At 37.6% G+C, this 15,384-nt stretch overlaps 1 protein-coding gene across 1 annotated transcript in view; it reads right to left on the reverse strand.

The window, feature by feature from the left end:
• Positions 1-470: 470 nt before the first annotated feature.
• rngtt (RNA guanylyltransferase and 5'-phosphatase) overlaps positions 471-15,384 on the reverse strand; it is a 118,615-nt gene continuing 103,701 nt past the window's right edge. Inside the window, exons 14-16 of the mRNA XM_077219653.1 lie at positions 9,362-9,428; positions 2,004-2,127; positions 471-1,236 (exon numbers count right to left, since the gene is read on the reverse strand). Coding sequence (XP_077075768.1) covers positions 1,082-1,236; positions 2,004-2,127; positions 9,362-9,428 — 346 coding nt within the window. The 3' untranslated portion in view covers positions 471-1,081. The remainder of the gene's footprint in view (positions 1,237-2,003; positions 2,128-9,361; positions 9,429-15,384) is intronic.

A 15,384-nucleotide genomic window follows, 5' to 3' on the forward strand; every position in this document is an offset into this window, starting at 1 on the left:
GTCGCGTTTCTTCGTTTGTCTTATGAGGAAACTATTGTAGAAGCGAGGAAGACGTGAATGTCAGGTGTGACTCACTCCTCCAGAGACGGGAATAATGTCAGCTCTTCTCAGATGTGTGGATCTGCTCTTTGCACACCAGGTTTCAATATTGTAAACACTAGATGAGACGTGTGAGAGCAATAAAGAATGCCATCAACTTTAGCTGTGACAGTTCAATTACGAGTGACAACCGCTGAGATGCTCACACATCCTTATAAATGACAAAACAAGAATTGCGACAAATCCAATGTTGAGTTCAGCTAAAATGACCTTGTATCATATGACCTAGAATCAATACGGACACAAGAATACAAGTTGTATGAGTCTTACCCATTTCAACTGAGGCTATATATCATTTCTGAGCAGAAATATCTTGTATCAATCCGTTGTATGTAATGCTTTGTATGTGAAGGTACTGGCACCTGGCACTCTTTATTTTTGGATTTATTGCTTTAATATTTTTTCTTTCTCCAAAACAATGAGCCAAAAGATCCAGGAAAACTTAAATACACCTGGCATTTTTTAAGAAACAAAACCTGAGAAAAAAGGGTTGGGCGACATTTTCAAATGAGCAACATGACATACAAAACACTCATGATCCTATGGTTTACTGATCAGTGCTAAGAGTTACAGGTCTGGTGAAATTTCCACAGTGTTTTCAGTGTTTCAGGTCTGAATCTAGACAATCAAGCACATTTTACTGTTCTGTTCAGTAAAAAAAGTAGCTGCAGAACAAAAGAATGCAGAGAGAAGGAGCGCCTGTAACAAATACAGAACATAAAAAAGAAAAACAATGCAATTCATTTGAATTTTTATTCTTTTAAATAAGAACGTGCCTCGGCACTCAATGTTGAAACAAGCTCTCTCAACAGTGTCTTTAAATAGATCGTCAACATCATCAAGATCATAAGCCAAAGTCAGGCCAAAAAACACAACGTTCTACAAAAGTCTCTCCTCTTGCGGCGTGGACCGGCAGAGCTTCGGAACATTTTGGGAATAAAAAAATATCAAACTGGTTGAGTTGTGCCCCGTGGGCAGTGCGCTACTGCGGGATGCTGTGGTTGGCTTTCTTCGGGGGCGGGGGGGGCATCAGTTCGGAGTCGGCCGGGTGCTTGCGGGACTGCATCTGAGCGCACCGGTCCAGGAACTCGAAGAGAATCTGCTTTGTGACGGGATGCTGGATGCTGTTGCACACAGCTGTAAGGACAACAGGACACAGGTGAGAACAACAAACCTCAAAGTTTGCCTCAAAGAATCTTGCTGAGCAAGCCAAGTTGTCAGCTTGTTCATAGCTAACTATATGAATAATAACCTTTGGTTTAATGGTGCAAACATTAAATCCAACTCAGTAATATTGCATGGCTTGCGAGTATATACAGTCAAACCAAAAATTATTCAGACACCAGATATCATTTTTGATATTGTTTTACTAGTGGGTGCAGGACACTATAATTTATTTATGTAATTTAGGATAGCAAAATAAAGTAAACTGTGACATCTTATACTCAAAAATTCTTCATACAGAGACTACCATTAAAATTGATAAGAATTTGGGACCACAAAGGATTCAGAAACTTTGACCAGACCATGTGTTGCTGAAGTGTTTTTTCTTTAATTGCTAATGCAACCTTTTACAAAATTAAGCATTGCTTGGTAATCGGTTGACCTAAATTGGTATTATCTAATTGTGTAGTTAAATTTAACAGCTGACAGATATTCAACATAATTCATCTGTGAAACAGTCTAACAGAAGGATGGCCAAAACCAGTGAAATATCAACTGATTTGATAACTCCTTTTCATTTTCTATTACCATTTTCTAAACTATAGCGAATAAACTGTGATAATGTGAGAAATGTTGAAGTGAATGTCTGGAATACATTTAGGTTTGACTGTACTTCTAGCCTTAAGAGTGTGGTTTCATCTAGTCACCGAAACAGAAACTGAGCTTCATGTGAATCTTACCCATGGCTGTGTCATATGAGTTGGGGAAGCTCTTGTCAACCCTCTGCCGCATGAACACCCAGGTGTTATTGACGAACGTGCACTCGATTATTTTATTATCGTACTGTTTCAGGTCCTTTGATATCTGGAGCAAAAAACAATTTTGAGAAAGAGATTACACAGTTGCATCTTTCAAACCGAAAAACATTCTTGTAAACGTATACAAACCACATTGTTGAAGAGTTAATATTTTATTTCAGTAATATTTTAGATATTTTTTAATATTTAATATTTAATATTTTAGAAGTCCTGAATTGATACAGTTTAGCTTCAACAGCAATTTAAGGGGTGGTTGATTATGATTTCACTTTTTTAGCTTTAGCTAGTGTGTAATGTTGCTGTTTGAGCATAAACAACATCTGCAAAGTTACAACACTCAAAGTTCAAAGCAAAGGGATTCTCTTTTACAGAAATAACTTAAGGACTACAACAAACGGCTAGAGACTACACGAAATATGCTGATCAATGAGTAGAAGATAGTTAACTCCACATCAGCAACATACATTCATCAACTAAACATTCAGAAAAGTCCTGTTGCTTCTACATGTTGTCACTTCTTCTTGAGTCTCTCCATCTTTGCCCAACTCCGGTTAGAACATAAAAGACTAAAAGTTTTTGAAATTTTCACACACACACACACACACACACACACACACACACACACACACACACACACACACACACACACACACACACACACACACACACACACACACACACACACGCTGGGAGCAGCAGCTCATTTGCATTTAAAGGGACACAATTTTAAAACAACAAAAAAAATATCTGTGGGGTATCACATGATTTCACATACACACTCTGGGGACATCAGAGACTTATTTTACATCTTGTGAAAAGGGCATTATACCACCCCTTTAAACACACCTGAACCAGCTAATCAAGGGCTTCGGGATCACAAGACACTGTCAGGAACTTGTGTTGGGGCAAGTTGAGTCAAGCTTTGCAGGATGTCGGGCCTCCATGTGCAGGTTTGGACACCCCTGGATTCATTACAATTTGATTCATTACAAAGTCTTCTGACAGCATTGTTTTTCTGGTTTTCAACAGTGAATTTTGCGAAAAATTACTGCTTTATTTGACTTCATTAAGTTGTATTGCATCTGTTAAAAAAGTTTATTTGTTGACCACTACAAGAAATGATGCAGGAGGAGAGGGAATCAGTGTCGGGAGACGAAAACGGGATGGATACAAATATCCAATCTCTCTGCAGCTTGCCTGCTAACCACCAACCAAAATGTTGACAATTTTTGTAGGTTGTAAAGTAACTGCCGACGCGTGATGTGTAATTACTGCCACAACACAGATGTCTCAATACATGACAGTTTCACAAAGACCTTAAGAAAACAGGAGCGTGTTTGGCCCAAGTAAGCGAGAGAAAGGAATATCTCAAAGATAAAGAGACTCGATCCTCAGTAAAGCGCGGCAGGTTGGTGTGTGGAGGAGGACGTGAGCTGGCAGTAAAGCCGCCCCCTTCTGGGCCTATTGGCATGATGGGATGAGTAAATATCCTCACCATCCAACAGTGAAGGGCATCTGTGAGCACAGAGGGGAAGCTGAACATTTCAGTACTGACATTCACACACAATAATATTCAAAGATCAATTAACCTTTGGTGGTACGGTACCTTTTCACGCATCAGACGCGTCCTGCCTTGCCGTCGCTGAGAGAACGCAAACACGGGCAACTTAACAGTCTCCGGCTTGGCATAACAGAGCCAAATATAATAGAGGCGTCTGGCCAAAGATTCAGTGCACGCTTTCACACCCCACACAACTACACACGCACAACGGTGGCGCAGATCCAGGGATGTTGTTCGGCTTTCGTCTGGCACAGAACATGATGCTCCCGTTAGTTTTGGATGGGACCATCATAACACCCCGGTCACCCTCTTGAAGTCCTGGCACGCATTTACAAACTCCACACGATGCCGAAAGCAGCCAAATCCACTCCATTACAGCTAAAGCCTGCCAAACACCTTCATGGTTTGTAATGATAATACGGTAGTCGACAATACAAAAGTAAATCAATTTAATGAAAGTAACAGTCGGGGGCATCACAGCTCCTCCAACCACATTTTGGCAAATCATCATTATATTTTAAGAGTGCAAACAAAACAAGGTTGTATCGACAACATGCAAATACTACGACTACTGCCTATTCACCAACCAATCAGGTGTGACTATCACATAATTAATATTCATGAGTCAAGCATTTTTATACGGTTCATATACCTCTTTTTAAGAGAACCAATGACTTTAACAAGATTGTTAAAACGATCTCGTTAAATAGCAGGTCCATTAGTGATGCAACTGCAACTTCAGTTCAGATGTGCCCTGTCTTGTGGAAATCTAATTATTTGGGATGCTCTACATCAGACTTGACTTGGACTCATGAACAAAACTCTCTCTATATACAGGTCCTTCTCAAAAAATTAGCATATTGTGATAATGTTAATTATTTTCCATAATGTAATGATAAAAATTAAACTTTCATATAGTTTAGATTCATTGCACACCAACTGAAATATTTCAGGTCTTTTATTGTTTTAATACTGATGATTTTGGCATACAGCTCATGAAAACCCAAAATTCCTAACTCAAAAAATTAGCATATTTCATCCGACCAATAAAAGAAGTGTTTTTAATACAAAAAAAGAGTCAACCTTCAAATAATTATGTTCAGTTATGCACTCAATACTTGGTCGGGAATCCTTTTGCAGAAATGACTGCTTCAATGCGGCGTGGCACTGAGGCAATCAGCCTGTGGCACTGCTGAGGTGTTATGGAGGCCCAGGATGCTTCGATAGCGGCCTTAAGCTCATCCAGAGTGTTGGGTCTTGCGTCTCTCAACTTTCTCTTTACAATATCCCACAGATTCTCTATGGGGTTCAGGTCAGGAGAGTTGGCAGGCCAATTGAGCACAGTAATACCATGGTCAGTAAACCATTTACCAGTGGTTTTGGCACTGTGAGCAGGTGCCAGGTCGTGCTGAAAAATGAAATCTTCATCTCCATAAAGCTTTTCAGCAGATGGAAGCATGAAGTGCTCCAAAATCTCCTGATAGCTAGCTGCATTGCTGCCCTTGATAAAACACAGTGGACCAACACCAGCAGCTGACATGGCACCCCAGACCATCACTGACTGTGGGTACTTGACACTGGACTTCAGGCATTTTGGCATTTCCTTCTCCCCAGTCTTCCTTCAGACTCTGTCACCTTGATTTCCGAATGACATGCAAAATTTGCTTTCATCCGAAAAAAGTACTTTGGACCACTGAGCAACAGTCCAGTGCTGCTTCTCTGTAGCCCAGGTCAGGCGCTTCTGCCGCTGTTTCTGGTTCAAAAGTGGCTTGACCTGGGGAATGCGGCACCTGTAGCCCATTTCCTGCACACGCCTGTGCACGGTGGCTCTGGATGTTTCTATTCCAGACTCAGTCCACTGCTTCTGCAGGTCCCCCAAGGTCTGGAATCGGTCCTTCTCCACAATCTTCCTCAGGGTCCGTTCAGCTCTTCTCATTTTGCACCGTTTTTTGCCACACTTTTTCCTTCCCACAGACTTCCCACTGAGGTGCCTTGATACAGCACTCTGGGAACAGCCTATTTGTTCAGAAATTTCTTTCTGTGTCTTACCCTCTTGCTTGAGGGTGTCAATGATGGCCTTCTGGACAGCAGTCAGGTCGGCAGTCTTACCCATGATTGCGGTTTTGAGTAATGAAACAGGCTGGGAGTTTTTAAAAGCCTCAGGAATCTTTTGCAGGTGTTTAGAGTTAATTAGTTAATTCAGATGATTAGGTTAATAGCTCGTTTAGAGACCCTTTTCATGATATGCTAATTTTTTGAGATAGGAATTTTGGGTTTTCATGATGTGTATGCCAAAATCATCAGTATTAAAACAATAAAAGACCTGAAATATTTCAGTTGGTGTGCAATGAATCTAAAATATATGAAAGTTTAATTTTTATCATTACATTATGGAAAATAATGAACTTTATCACAATATGCTAATTTTTTGAGAAGGACCTGTATATATAACAAGGAGAAATGGCTATTTTCTTGAAACTGGGTGCCACAACTCACCCAGTATGAGTCTTTTGTCCGCTTTTTTTTCATGCGGCCGCTTCAGTGGCGAGGTCCAACAGGGAGGACCTTGGTGAAATAAAGTGGAGCTCTATTCTCTGCCTCCTCTCAGATTTCATTATTGAGTGAAATTTGAATACAATGAATATTTCTTTATCATTTATAAACGATATTTGCTTGTATTATACAGCACAATGTACAGCTGCGCAATTAATTGTACAATAACAGCACACATAAGTTCACTTTACTAGGTGTTAAACAGGACTGTTCCCAGCATGCACCATGGCACGAGTAAATCGTGTGGTGTTGGCTGCAGCTCTGTCCTTAAAAACTGATTGTTGAATGTCAGTCTAAAGCCCTGTTCAGGCAGTAATTGTTTCTCATGTGGACGTCCGTAAAAATAAATGAGCAATTCACCTCAGTGATAAAACTCATTCATTCAGATCCACGATGGACGAGCAAGTTTTGTATACAAGTCTTGTATTTTATCTCAAAATAATGGATGTAATTTTAAAAACATGGATATTAGCTGAAATAAAGTTAATAGCGGCCCATTTCAAATGTTTACATGCTCCTTTGAGCAGTGATGAAATATTGTTCTTATAAATACTTTCTTGCATTTCAGTAAAAAAAGTGTAGGGTAGATATTTAAAATGCATCCAACTTACAGTGAAGCGCACCAGTTATCGTACGGTGGTCAGCAGTGGTCAAAAAGGATTTAAACAGTAAATTATTAATTGATCTCTTCTTGTAAACTCAGAGATTCGGACAGCAATTAAATCACAACACAACCTTGGTGTTTGCCAAAAAAAAAAACAGTAGGTAATTCGGCCGGGCATTTGTGGGAGAAAAATACTGATATTCTGGATTCGGACGGCAATAAAATCACAGACTAGCCCCTGTAAATGTTGAAAATACTATACGACCCCATGAGAAACAATTACCGCCAGAACAGGGCTATAGTGTGTGTTGAATGTTAAGGATGCTACGTGCTAACTCAGATACCTTGGTCTATTCTGTTCATCATTATTTGTTCTGCAGAGTCTCTTTACCCACAGCTCACAAGGAAAAATATTACGTGTTGTTACTGTGTGGTTTTCTTTTTGCGTGTTTATTTCACTCAAACTGTGAAACAATTATTAGTCAGGATCAGTGGACAATGTAGCCAGCCACAACTAATAGAAATAGAGGTCACGTTTACACACGTTAAATAAAAATACACTTTTTCAATCATATGAAATGACATGCCAAACCATTAGTATATTCTTGCAGCTTGATTGACTGACTGGACATCATGTGGACTCTTGCCTGGGTCATTTGATTTCCTACAATGCCAATAACTGCTTTCATGTCCTAGTCTATAAAAACTGCTAGTCCGCCTGTGGAAATTTCATCACACAACGCATGCTAAATAAACAGAATAATCTAATACATGTTAAACGAAGGTAGAGACACAGTGAGCAGCACATCGTACGTGGTTTAGAGTGAAGGAAACAAATCAGTTATGAATGAGCAAATACCAGTTACCATGGTTACCCCCATTCATTTACTATTAAGTGTGCATTTTAGAGACAGTAAAAAAAAAAGCCTAAATGTTGTTTAATGGGTTTCTTGCCAGGTGAAGATAAAAATAAACTATTTTCAAAAAAGAAACTAGACTGGGATTTGAGACAAACACTTGAGATTTGTGAACATAGACATCTGACAAAATAATGGTCTTTATGTTAAGTTAAAGTTTATGGCAGAATCAACTCACAACTGATTCCAATAAAGTTGGCATTAGCATGTTGTTAACTCTGTAATTTGACAACTATAAAAACATGCAAATATAGGTGAAATAATCCTCAACATTTCTACACTAAATTAATGTTTTTATAATCAGGGCTTCTCTCACTTCATCTTCCATTCCTCCCTCTCCTTTTTATTAGTATTTATGGGAAATACAGTAAAATGTGTCAGATTTAGCCAGGATGGCTAATTTTCATCTGTAGTCCGGCAGGTTAATGCAAAAAGTAAAAAGATTACATTATACAAATACAAAACTATTACACTAAGATCCCTATAAATGTTCACATTTTTGATTAGACAACAACCGACTTTTTAATTTCTAGAGAAAACACAATGACTTATAAGATATTTTGAATCCTGTGAAAGTACATCTTCACCCCTTGTAACAGCTCTTTTAATGTACTGCTTGAATACGGGTTGAGCAAAAATCTTCAAAAACATCACTAAATCAGCAAATTGAATGAAGTGTTCCCAGTAGCTAAGAACTTGTTTATAGACAGTTTCATGAGGCTTAAAGGGTTATTTTACCCAAAAAAAGAAAATGCTTTACTCACCCTTTTGTCCTTCCAAACCCATAAGACTTTGGAAACACAAATTGAGGTATTTTCAATTAAACCTCCATTTGATAGTCCAGGTAACCAAAACTTATACAATCCAAAAAGGTCATAAAGGCGTCATAAAAATTTGTCAATAATAAATCAAGTGGTTTAATCAGTCTTGTGATGCGCAAGAACCAATGGGGTTTGTTCTAGAGTGACACGCACAAGTTTCAATGTTTACAAAATTTGATTAGCACTGTGTACCCTTGTGCAGAGGTGAATAAAAGCCTAAATCGAATCTGTTCATCATCAAGACATGGATTAAACCACTAAATTCATATGAATTTGTTTTATGACACCTTTATATAATTTTTTTGGGGGATTTCCTAAGTTTTGGCTAACTTGACTTTCAATGGAGGGACAGAAACCTCTCAGGTTTAATTAAAAAGACCTTCATTTGTGTTTTTCGAAGATTAACCAAAGTCTTACGAGTTTGAAATTTTCATTTTAGGGTGAACCAAGGATAGGCTTAGACGTTTCTGTACAATATGTTCCATCTTATACTGAGCTTGCCGCAGTGCATTCTGGGATTACCAGCTCCACTAAGGATATATGTGATGCATCAAAAAAGGCAACCTGTTTAGAGGCCTACTTTTCAGAAGTCTTCGAGTGAAGAGCGCACCTATGACGCCTCAAGCTGCAGTCTAAGTCAAGATCAGTGTTTCAGTAAAGACCTCGTGTGTGACACAATGTTCACCTGTCTGACTCAATTAATTAAAAGCACATCATGTAAAGAACACTTGAAAATGACATGACTATCTTTAGCAGCGCCTGCACTTGCGGTGGGAACGCTGACAGAAGGAATTATCAAAGAAGCAAACCAATGTTTCTCTCACCTTCATTTGTGCAAAGGGCATGTCATAGCTCCCCACGTACAGGAGACCCACCATCTGCGGGATCAGCCTGGAGGAAGAGACAAAATCAACATCGAAATTAAATTTCACATCCGGAAAAGCAAGCAATGTGATATTCCCCAAGACAGCGTAATTCTGGGAAATAATAGCAGCTCTGCTATGGAGGATGTCCTTCGATACTGCCCTGCAATTATTTGGGCTTCATAACAAGTGCCTGGAAGACTTTCACAGTCGGGATAAGGATCCGAGGGCTTTATGGATATGAGTGGGAATGTTCGGAAGGGAGTGTTTTTGAGGACAAGGATTTTAACATCAACATCGAAAATGACTTTGAATGGGATGACGGTAAATGTAGTACTGGCCCGATCGAGTCACTGAAATGAATGCACTGAATGACATCAAATAAATAAATGTCAATTTAACACATTCATTTAATGAATTAGTTATGAAAAAAATAGCGTGTGAAAATTATGAAGGCATTTAACACACCCGCCCCGCTCCAGACCTATGTAGGCCATCTTCATTCAGCTGATTGGTGACGCAGATTATGCAGGGCAACAACTCACTGCATGAAGCCTATAGAATGCAGTTATATGCACCTACAATTCAAGATATTGGGGCAAAAATGCTCCTGTAAGAGTTTTCGTCTCATATTTATCATATGATATAGGCTAGTTAAGCAATATCACACGAGTGCTGTTTTTGTTCCGAATAGCATGAGTGCAAATGTGATCCTGATTTTATACAACAGTTTAATATATATAAATATAAAGTTAATAATGTTTTATATTTTAGACACAATATTGTCTGTTTTTGTCAGCGGAAATATTACATATAAAGCCACAGCAGAACGATTGTGTGTCTCTGAGCAACACAGCAGTGTTGACAGACTAATGACTAATGACTACCTACTGGCAGTTTTAGTTTCTTATTTAGAGATTTATTTTTAAAAATAATTTCCTATTCCACATTAGTAAAAAAACCATTAAAGGAATAGTTAAAAAAATTATAATTCTGTCATAATTTACTCTCCCTCATGGCCATTGTAGCCTAAAAGTTTTTGTAATAAATTCTATGTTGAATCAAATATAATGTTTCTTTCTAAAGCTACTTTTTGTAATGTCTATTTGATTAATTTTATTTGATCACACTCTTGTACGGGAAAAACTCCATATCATTAAAGAGATTAAAGATTCCAGTTTGATATTTGACCACTGTTTATGATAAAACTAGGTTGCATTGGCATTCATTTCTTAATTTATGTCAGGAGTGCGAAATAATCAATCTCTAATCTTTGATATTTTAAAAAGAATATCAACACGCATATGAATTCATAAACTGTATATATTAGACTTGTGGGATTCACTTTAATTGTCGATATAAGTTGTTATACCAAATCCACATAATATTTTAGAGATTTAAAAATATATTCTTAATATTTTTATTTTTGTATTTTTATAGCTTATATTATCTTTTGGGGGTAATTTCTCAGCTAAATTTGCGTAATTAATTAGATTTAAAAAAATGTAATCGCTTGACAGCCCTAATATATTTAAAGAGGATATGGTTAGAACGATTTTTAATTATTTTGAAATAAGTCTCTTATGATCACAAAGGCCAAATTTAATTGATCAAAAGTGCAATAAAACTGTAATATTGTGAAATATTAAATACAAAAATAAATGTTTTCTATTGTAATATTGTAAAATGTAATTTACTCCTGTGATCAAAGATGAATTTTCAGTATCATTACTCCAGTTTTCAGTGTCACATGATCCTTCAGAAATCATTCTGATATGATGATCAAGAAACATTTCTGATTATTATTATCAATGATAAAAACATTCCAGCTGCTTAATATTTTGTGGAAAGCATGATACTTCTTTTTCAGGACTATTTGTTAAATATACAGTTCGAAAGAACAAAATTTAAATGAAATTGAAAACTTTGTAACATTTTAAATATTGGTGAGAATATTCACATTTAGCTTTGTATATTAACAAACACACACAGATCAATTAATTAAACAGTTGGACTACTTTTGCCTTCCAGACCCATATTTGGACGGTAAACAAAACAAAGTGATAGTCAAATGATCAATGATAAAAAATACAACAAAAGTCTTTTTATGTCTGTATACCACACCCACATATGTAACATCTTTAAATTATCCTCATTTGGGGGCTTTTGTCAGTCAATATTAATCTGCATATTGATAGCTATAATACTGGACTTCAAATGAAATGATCACATCATACCTGACATCTCATCTGAAAGCTGACAATCTACTCTAAATGATTCATCTGACTGAAAAATGAAGAAATTAGCACTGGAAATGGATTCAGAATTAGAATCAATGATCATTGCAAATGTTTTCTTTGTCTTTAATTTCCCTACAAACAGACTGTAGGACACTGCAGGCCTGTCCTCTCATCACCGGAGGTCTATAATGGTCCCAGCTGTTCACACGCACACGCCCACTAAAATGTGTTACCATCCAAAATAGTAGTAAATCACCGGGGAGGAGACCGGATCCAAACCCTGACACTGAGGGCTAAAGCACTGCCTGCCAGTCAAGCTAATGGTGCAGTATATCTGGAGCATCCTGAAACACTGAGACTGTTTTTTGCCTCTGTTACTGAGCGCTTGTTTGGTCCCTTTGAAATGCATATCACCTCACAGCTTTTTGTCAAATAATGAAACTCAGGCCATGTCCACACGAAGCCAGAGCTTTCCCTATCCAATCTTTTTTTTCCTCGTTCTAAAAAAAATTCCATAGGCTAAACACGGCGCCGTCTCAAGAAATATCTGCGTACACACGAAACCACTGAAACAGACTCAAACCGATGTAGTATACATGCCAGACCAGTATGAGGCACTGTATTTCTGACACAGATACACTAAAAACAGAGAAGAAGACTTGCGCATAAACCTTTTGCGCTTTATACAATAATATACAGTATGTAATATTGGACACAGTAGCTTTATTGAACAATATGAAAAACCATAAATGGCCTGGTACAAAATAGGAGATGAGTCACGATATTCGATTAGTTAGCTAAAGCATAAAGCTTGCCACAAAGAACCGGCAAATAGCCTAATCATTATGAATGTGTCAAATATAGCAAGGAGACATTTTAATTGTTTATTAATAAACTAGTGTTTTCTGTGATGATGCTGACTCGCCACCTTCGCAGTATTGTGAGAGAAATGCGCACTTCATACGGATTATAAGAGTTGTCTGTTTCTTTTCTTTTCTTTTTGAATTGTTTGTCTAAAAGTAGACATTTCAAGCTTAGATATATTTCTGAGTTTCTGTTCATTTATGAGACAAGCTCCAGTTCACGTGGGATGCAAGTTATATCGCGTCGGCGCCTCCGTGTCCTGATGGCTATTGTCTGCTATATTTGCTTCTTATTTATTAAATCCAGGAAATTGGTTGATGAAACATTGATTAGAATTAAGATACAATTTATACAAAACGAAATTCACTTTAAAGAAAGGCTTTATATAAAACAAAACTTAATGAAGTGGTCAAAATGATGTGTCTCGATATTGAACATCTTATGATTAGGCTTCTCACGCTGTTCACTTTTCATATAATCAACATATATGAAATGGAAAAAAATAACATAATATTTAAACATAAATATGAAACTAACTTTTCTTTAATGGCTACAACATGTAGGCCTACAGTACAGAGAAATTTAATGTCGGAGCGAACGCCGTGTCACTGGTGAGCATGAGGGGCAGAGGTGCGTTTTTTGAATAATAATAAAATAATTCCCAGCGATCGTCGAGTATTATTTTTGCTTGAAATGCCCATCCCTACAAAATACGAAATGTCTTAATCAGACAAAATACAAGCATCATAGCATAAGAAAGAAATATAAATAAATAAAGAAGTAAAATAAAGAAATAAAAATCCATTAAAGTAGGCCTAAATAATAAATAAAGAAATAAAAGAGGCTCAGTAGCTTCTGAAGCATGAACTCAAGCAAGTAGTCGCAGTTGTTGTTACTCATTTAGCGCGTCTGACTAGTCGACACGTGGGGTGATGACATCATCGTTTCACAAAATATACGGATTGGCCGTACACACGAAAACACAAGGGTGTCGTTTTTAGATTTATCCACCCTGGGACCCGGTTTCAAAAAATAGCGGTTTCAGTCTCCCAAAACGCCGGATCCGTCTGGACGGAACGCCGATCTGATAAAAAAATTGTACGTTTAGCTGTTTAGACAGCTAAACGCGTCTCCGTGTGGACAGGGCCTCAATGTAGTTGTTTACATGTCCACTGGAAATCAACTTCAGTGTGAACCAGACCTCAACCTCAAGCGACTGATTGTCCACAAAGGCTCATCCGGCTTGTGTGTTTGACGTCCTCTGTCTCTTTCTGCTCTTACTCTTTCAGCAGGTGTACTTCACACTGGGGTGTCATTACTGTTTCCAGAAATGGTGTAGCAATGTGTGAACTGCTGAAATGTGAAGTGCTCTCTTCCTATAATAATTAAGACCATCAAGCTCAACCATCTGTTGACTGCTCAAAAAAAAAAAAAAAAAAAAAAACATTTAGGAGTATCTGGTCGTCTTATTCACTTGATGATAATGTTTCAGAGGAAATTCTGTGAAATGTATTCATGAAACACTGACATCAACAGACTGGATGAACTGGATGGCTGCATGTCAACCGCAATCTGTGAAACTGCCGGATCACAAACGTAAAGTCCTGTTCACACTGACAGTGATTAAATGGTTACCACTGTATTCAACCCTATCAGTCACCAGATCACTCTGCAATATCATTGGTAGTTGCTGTAGTGTGTTACCGCTCATTTGCATGAGGACAAATAAGAGCGTCCTCAATAAAGAAAAGGAGAAAACCTGTTCAAAACATGTACCAAGTTCTTATGAATGTACTCTCTGTATTCAAGTTGGGTTCATATGGTTTCCTCAAAAAGTAAATAAATAAATAAACAGTTTAAATTGAATGATTTTTCATGTTCATGTGAATGTACTCATAGTATAATTCATCTTAGATTTGAATCTAATTTCCTAAAAAAATAATTACTTTTGGACTTTTGGATAGGCACCCAAGGACATTATATAACCTGAAGTAACCTTGTCATTAATGCATCAAAAAATCTGAAATATTAAGAGACTTATTGACCTTGACACACAGTCATGAGGGTCTACAGGTTTCCTCACTATATCTATGTTTTTTTTCTACACCGTGTTCAACAATTCTCAGAAATTGCTTACTGCAGTAGTTTGCCATAATCTTCTAGTATAACTTAGAAATATATATTAACAAAACTGCTTATTCATGTTTCAAAAACATTTGTTTTCCTATTAAAAGTCATGTTTGCTTTTATCTTTTATCATGTTCATATTTGAAATCAACCCAAACAAACACGCCCCCTCCCTTTATCCTAAATGCACGAACAAGCATTTGTCTCTTTTATCATAGAAAAAAAAAATGCTTCGCGAAAAATAAAGCAAAGATGACAAATGAAAAACAAGGAAGCACAAATCAAAACCAATATGTTATTTGCGTATGGAGCAGAAAGAACGCAACCTCTGCATCTGTTTTCATGCCCTGCCGCTTCAGTCTCAAAAGTGCTGGAAAGCTTTTCTGATATTAACACAGGTCCTAAAGCTCTTGCCTGATCATAACCCTTCTTTTTCCAATGATATTCCTCTGAACTTTTCTCTTTAATAATGTATTTCAGCCATCTAAAGTATTTCTTCAAATCTCCCTCTCTCTCCTCCCATCATGAGTGGACACGCCCCCCTACGACTGACTGTCTCACTCTCTCTCCTTCCATAAGTGGACACGCCCCCTACTGCTGAGTGGCTCACTCTCCATCCTCCCATCATTAGTGGACACGCCCCCTACAGCTGATTGGCTAACTCTCCTCCCATAATGTGTGGACACACCCCTACGGTTGATTGGCTCAATCTCTCTCCTCCCATAATGAGTGGACACACCCCTACGGTTGATT

This window comes from Siphateles boraxobius, unplaced genomic scaffold, assembly GCF_051911475.1.
Source record: "Siphateles boraxobius isolate OS27281-9 unplaced genomic scaffold, OSU_SipBor_1 8, whole genome shotgun sequence".
Taxonomy (NCBI): Eukaryota; Metazoa; Chordata; class Actinopteri; order Cypriniformes; family Leuciscidae; genus Siphateles; species Siphateles boraxobius.